This window comes from Numenius arquata, chromosome 11, assembly GCF_964106895.1.
Source record: "Numenius arquata chromosome 11, bNumArq3.hap1.1, whole genome shotgun sequence".
NCBI classification, from domain to species: Eukaryota; Metazoa; Chordata; class Aves; order Charadriiformes; family Scolopacidae; genus Numenius; species Numenius arquata.
Genome location: NC_133586.1, coordinates 44271782 through 44277848, shown reverse-complemented (window position 1 = coordinate 44277848; position 6067 = coordinate 44271782). Strand labels below are relative to the sequence as shown.

The 6067-nt window shown below is 50.2% G+C and overlaps 1 protein-coding gene across 2 annotated transcripts; it reads left to right on the top strand.

Moving 5' to 3' along the window:
• GNPDA1 (glucosamine-6-phosphate deaminase 1) lies at positions 1 to 4969 on the top strand. Of its 2 annotated transcripts, XM_074155867.1 has the most exons (6): positions 1 to 278; positions 355 to 456; positions 1445 to 1627; positions 2258 to 2442; positions 3090 to 3264; positions 3555 to 4969. In XM_074155867.1, exons 1-6 carry the CDS (start codon positions 155 to 157, stop codon positions 3650 to 3652), a joined length of 867 nt encoding a protein of 288 aa, XP_074011968.1. In that variant the 5' UTR covers positions 1 to 154; the 3' UTR covers positions 3653 to 4969. The 2 variants fall into 2 exon arrangements, with proteins under 2 accessions (XP_074011968.1, XP_074011969.1); XM_074155868.1 differs by lacking the exon at positions 355 to 456 and having other exon boundaries at positions 155 to 278; positions 3555 to 4963.
• The last annotated feature ends 1098 nt before the right edge of the window (positions 4970 to 6067 follow it).

The following is a 6067-nucleotide window of genomic DNA, read 5'->3' as shown; positions in this document are numbered from 1 at the left end:
GGCGGCCCGGGCGGCTGAGGGGATCCCGGGGCGGGAGGTGGCTGAGGGGATCCCGAGGCGGCGGCGGCGGCGGGCGGGTCGGCAGGTAGGTGATCGGGGCGGCGGTAAGATGGCGGCGTAGCGGCGCTCTCTCAGCTCCCTTCAGATCCCCGCCATGAAGCTCGTCATCTTAGAGACGTACGCGCAGGCCAGCGAGTGGGCCGCCAAGTACATCCGCAACCGCATCGTCCACTTCGGGCCCGGCCCCGGGAGGTTCTTTACGCTGGGGCTGCCCACAGGTGGGTACCGGGGCCGGCAGGGGGAGGCCCCGGGGGAGGCCCCTCGGCCCGGTCTGAGGTGGCGGCTCCCCCGCAGGCAGCACGCCGCTGGGCTGCTACAAGAAGCTGGTGGAATACTACCGGAATGGGGACCTCTCTTTCAAGTACGTGAAGACCTTCAACATGGACGAGTACGTGGGTGAGTGCCGTTTGGCTTTCCCTGCGGGGGGGGCTGTGCACTCTCCGTCTGCACAGTCCGGTCATGGAGGGTGCTGGGCCCACAGCCCCCCGTCTCCTTAGTGCGGGGAGAAAAGCCCACCTGCAAAAGATTCAAGGTAGGAAAGATAAGATTTGTTAACAGGGACAGTTTGAAAGCCTATATAAGAAATGTCTAAGGGTATCGGGTGTTGCCTGGTGTTACGCTCACTGCTGTATTTTACCTGAACTTTGGTATTGGCCAGGTAGGGATCCATCTTATCACGGCAAGCCGAGATAGTGTGTGGTATGAACAACCACCGTTGCTCTGGGACTGTAAAGGTCACTTTAGCTCCAGGTTTCTCACAAGGACTGATGTGATGCCCTTCCGTGGCCGATGTGGGGGCCTGTTAAGATAGCAGAGGAGCGTTCCATTCATGAAGCTAGGATGAAATAGCCTCCTCAGAAGACAGAGTACAGAGAGATCAGTGGGCAGGCCTAAAGCTCCAAAGGTGAAAAACACACAGGCTAAATATTTGCTAATGCTTATCGTACCCTGGCCAAGAAGTTTTTCCTGTGAACAGTCCTAATCAAGCAGCATTAGGGAATAGGCAGTCCGGTGTGGGTTTATCGCATTCAAGGGGGAAAAAAAAATCACACAGTAAGTTATTCCCCAGGCATAGTTTTTTAGTCATTCTTGCCAATACCAAATGGTAGGAATGCTGAAAAGGTGGTAACAGATGAGGCACAGCACGTGCCTGCTTTTCTGGAACAACAATCGCATGTTAATATGAGCATGTGCCTTATAGGAGCTATTGATTTATTTTAATTTTGCTCTTTGGGGAAATAAGAACAACTCATGAAAGTTGAGGGAGTCACAAATGAAGAAAGCAGCGTTCTGTTCCCAAAGCCACTGCAAGGGCCCGCGGGTAGTTTGTGTAGGGGTGATATTCTTTCGGTTGGTCTGACTCCTGTGTGTGCTCCATTACCAGGTCTCCCGAGGGATCACCCGGAAAGTTACCATTCCTTCATGTGGAACAACTTGTTCAAGCATATTGACATCTCACCGGAAAACGTGCACATTTTGGATGGAAACGCACCTGATCTGCAGGCAGAATGTGATGCGTTTGAGGAGAAAATCAAAGCAGCTGGAGGAATCGAACTCTTTGTTGGAGGTGAAAACCCAAAGGACTATTGGTCTCTAAGCACTGGCAGGAAGCGCTGCCTTTCCCCCGCCAGCGCTCTCATTTATTGTCAGGAGAGCTCCTTTTCAGTGCAGTTCAGTGGATTTGCAATGAAAGCCACCCCATGCTCCGTCGCCCTGGGCGTTCATGTGTGCTGACAGCCTTGTTTTCCAATATACTGCTCTCCCAGTTTAAAGTATTTAAATCCAGTAAGTGAGTTGTTCAGGAAAGGACTAGCAGGAGAGGCGGGCAGGGCTAGAATTGCATTGAATACAAAATATATTACAGTTGCCAGTGCTAACAGGAAACTGCTGGGAGTAGGCAGAGTCCTGTAAGCCAACAGGAGCTCAATGTGAGCTTTTCCCACCAGTTTGCCTTCAGATTTTGCCATCCACTTGTCCCAGCGCAATTAGGGAAGCGCCTTTGCTGCCTTCAGAGGGGGCTTTTGCTGTCGTTCCCACCGGCAGCAAATTTAAGCTTGAGCAGAAAAATTGCAAGTGTTTTTTCTCAGATCTGTATCTATTCCTGAAGCGTTGAGTGTCCTTCTAACAGGAGTGCTGCTGGCTCTGCTTCTACAGTAACCGTGGCACCCACTGACCTGCCTCTCAATCTCCGTCACAGGTATCGGCCCCGATGGTCACATCGCCTTCAACGAGCCTGGATCGAGCTTGGTGTCCAGGACGCGCGTGAAGACCTTGGCTATGGACACTATATTGGCTAATGCCAGGTTCTTTGATGGCGACCTCTCCAAAGTGCCCACCATGGCTTTGACGGTGGGAGTGGGCACTGTCATGGACGCCAGAGAGGTTAGGAGAAAAGCAGTGACTTCACACAGGGTTTCCCGGGGCGGGGAAAGATTATCTGGTCTCGGAGCAGCATTGCACCCTGCTGGCGTAGGCCGGCTTCTGCTCCTTCTGCCACAGGGCCCCAAATACCTACCCCTCCTGTTCCCTCACCTCCTGCAACACTCTGGAAAGGCTCTTGCTCCATTTTTACTCTACTAACGCTTACATTTGCGTAACCCTGCAGTACACCTGGGATCCATGGGGAGCTAGAGAGGTTTGGGAAGGATGTCTTTGGTTAAGAATCTCGTCTGGGGAAATAACTGCAAGAATCACTGGTTGACTTCATGTTACACCAGCAGATCATGAAAACTGCATGGGATAGTTTTTAATTGAGTCTATACCTTGATTTATACTTGTTAAGTCTCAGCAGGGGGTGGCTAACGGGAGCTCAAAGGATCCGAATCATTACAATGACCCACCAAGCCATGATTTAATTGACAAATAAAATGCAGTCAGAGCAAACAGAACTGTGCCTCTGGGGAGGACGACAGAGAAATCCCCCTGTGAGGGACTGGGGCAGCTCTCCTTGTGTTCTGCAGGGGATGGGTGCTCTCTCTGAACGTGTCTTTTAGCCCCTGACTGCCATCCTCTGTGTCTCCTGAGTCCAGGTGATGATTCTCATCACGGGAGCCCACAAAGCCTTTGCCTTGTACAAAGCCATTGAGGAAGGTGTCAACCACATGTGGACAGTGTCTGCTTTCCAGCAGCACCCCAACACTGTGTTTGTGTGCGATGAGGATGCCACGCTGGAACTCAAGGTGAAGACGGTGAAATACTTCAAAGGTGAGCGTTTGACCAGGCCAAGATGCTGTTGTAGTTAATTTTTAATTAAGTGGCACAAGCCATGCTTTGCATTAGATGTTTCTGTTTAATCAACTCCCAACTGAGTATATTCTTTAAATATGACAGCTGACATGTACACAGAGAATAAAAGTGCAAAGGGAATGCTTAACTGTGGGCCTGGGAGCAAAGGAACAAGGACTGTAGTAACGCCTAATTTCATTAGCATCCAATGAATGACAATTTTGCTTTATTGTGTCTACTTAAAGTCATCTTTTTACTTTCTCCATCAGGTCTAATGCTGGTTCACAACAAGCTTGTGGAGCCCTTATACAGCATGAAGGAGAGGGGAGCAGACAGAAGCCACTCTAAGAAGCCATACAGCGATTAATCACGCTGTTGGGAGTAGCGCTGAACCAGCTTTTCTGTTCAAAACCAGCTGTGAAGAAAGGGAATCGCTGCAGAAACTCATCTCCTATTTGTTCTTAAATTAGCAAAATGATTAAGTACTTGCTTCTCTCCATTAAAAAGACAGATGCCAAACACCTGCCTTAATTAGCCAAATGAGGATGGGATCCGGTGTACGCCGTTCCACAAACTCCTGCCACTGATTTACTCCCTGAAGGTAAAGTCAGTGGAGAGCGAGGTGTTGAATCTATAAAGCAACTGTAAGGATGTAGACTGAAGGCCCCAAAACCTGTGAAGGTACAATGCTGCAGAAACCAAATGGGTAACCGCTTTGGGATGTATTCCTCGCAATCAGGACAAGTACCTCGTGTGTCATTCCCCTTCCATGAAACACTCTTAGTCATTTAAAATGAGAGCTGAGCTTTTTCAGCCTGGAGAAGGGAAAGCTCCAGCACGACCTGAGGGCAGCGTGTGTCACAGCTACGAGGAGGTCACCGGGAAGGTGAAGCCAGGCTCTCCTGGGCAGTGTACGCGGGGAAGATGGGAAGATACGACGGGGCTTGAGTTAAGACAAGATGCTCGGACTGGATCTAAGGAAAAGCCCTCCCCCAGAGAACAGGCCAGCAGTGGGGCAGGTTGCCCAGACTCTGGCCTTAAGAGAGGTTTTCCAGACCTGATGCATAAAGCCCTGGCTGAGCCCTGCTTCGAGCCAGATGTTGGACTTGAGACCATCTCGGCAAAAGGGAGGACACAGCCGTTCAGCAGTGCTGTTAATAACGCAGTGCCGTTAGTGCCGTTAATGGTTAGTTTGCACATCTATAGGATTTTATTTGTTGTCACACAAGAAGCCTTACACGTTTGGTTTCAGGCTATGATTCTATATACCCTGGTGCTTTGTGACGTACTGCAGGAGGATAGGTTTGTTCAGTTAAGCATAAATGACCTCTCTGTGCCGCTCAGCGCTCCATTATCTGTGTCAGCACAGAGCTTGAAGCAGTAAGTTCTCTCTCCCTCCTTCCCGTGCTCTACCTTGTCACAAGGAAATGCCAAATACGCCTCAAAGGAAACGCTCTGTTCTCTCTGCCTCAGCCTGTGATTAGTGACAGCAGCCCCATGCAAGTGGACAACAACCTGTACTGGCAACACCCTACCAATTCCGCATCTCAATTCCTGGGTGCCCTGTCAAACGAGGGGCAAGACAAACTGGGCAGCATTTATTTTCTTTATGCAGAAATTTTCCAAGCTGTTGATCTGTAATGTAACTTCCACAGTAAATGTCTTAAATTTTTTCTAAATGGTCACATTGTGTGTATCTGGTGCCGAGTCTCACTGTGACAGTGAACACATGGACCAGTTTATGAGGCTGATGGGACTTGTAATACCATCTTTGAACAAAACACAACCTTCAAAGCGTGAGAAAGACCTGTTATTTGCACAAGATTTCTCTGTCACCAAGAACCAAACTGTATGGGAAGCAGTTTGGTAGGAATAGCTATGGCTATGCCTGACTTCAAGAGCTTCCTTCCCAGTAACTGCTGGCAGCAGCCCTTTCATTAAAAAAAGAGTAGGGATCTTTACAGGAGGGAGGAGGAGGTCACAGTTCTCTATCTTCTACCACAAAACGTCTGCAAATAATCTAACACTCGTTCTGTGCACGCAGACAAATGGAGCAAGAGAAGGTCTACAAGAGGGAAAAAAACTGAGGAAGAAACTCTGTGCCACGTTCCTGGAATTGCCTGCCTTGCTGTGAGTCAAGATAGGTTCTGCTTTTAGCTGTCCCACCTTTGCCACACCAGCTGATTGTCCTATGAATGTCCTCTCCTCAGAGGGTCTGTCCTCCTCTCCTCACTGCAGGATGGGTGAGCTCCAGCCTGGGTGTCCCCAGGTGCCCAGAAATCAGATGCAGCAGTGACTACATCACCGCCCCTCCTTTCCACACAAAGTTCTTGAAAGCAGAGGTAGTTCATCGCAGCATCTTCAAATACTTCACCATAGCACTCCTGCTCTGGTAGCTCTGGCTTTTCATCCCAACATGCCCTTTGGCGTCCAGGCCCTGCTCTTGGCCACCTCTGTCCCAACGGAAGGGGGTTGAGGGATCCAACACTATCTCCTCCAGCCAGGCAGGAAAAAGGGGCTAAAGAACACGCTCATCCTCACCGCAAACATTCCCCATCTGCCCAGGTACGCAGCTCAATGGGAAGAAAGCCCCTTCCAAAAGCAGGTAGAGTTCAAAATTTGTGGCCAGAGTAGACACCACTGCGGAGGTGGCAGCTAAAAGCTGGCTGCGTCCCCGGCAGTGTCCCACGCCAGTGTCACCACAGCTACCATGCATCAGGTAGGGGCTTGCACTTCCCGAGGAAAACTGCAGCTTTTTGGGTGCAAGGTGACTTTGCGTAAG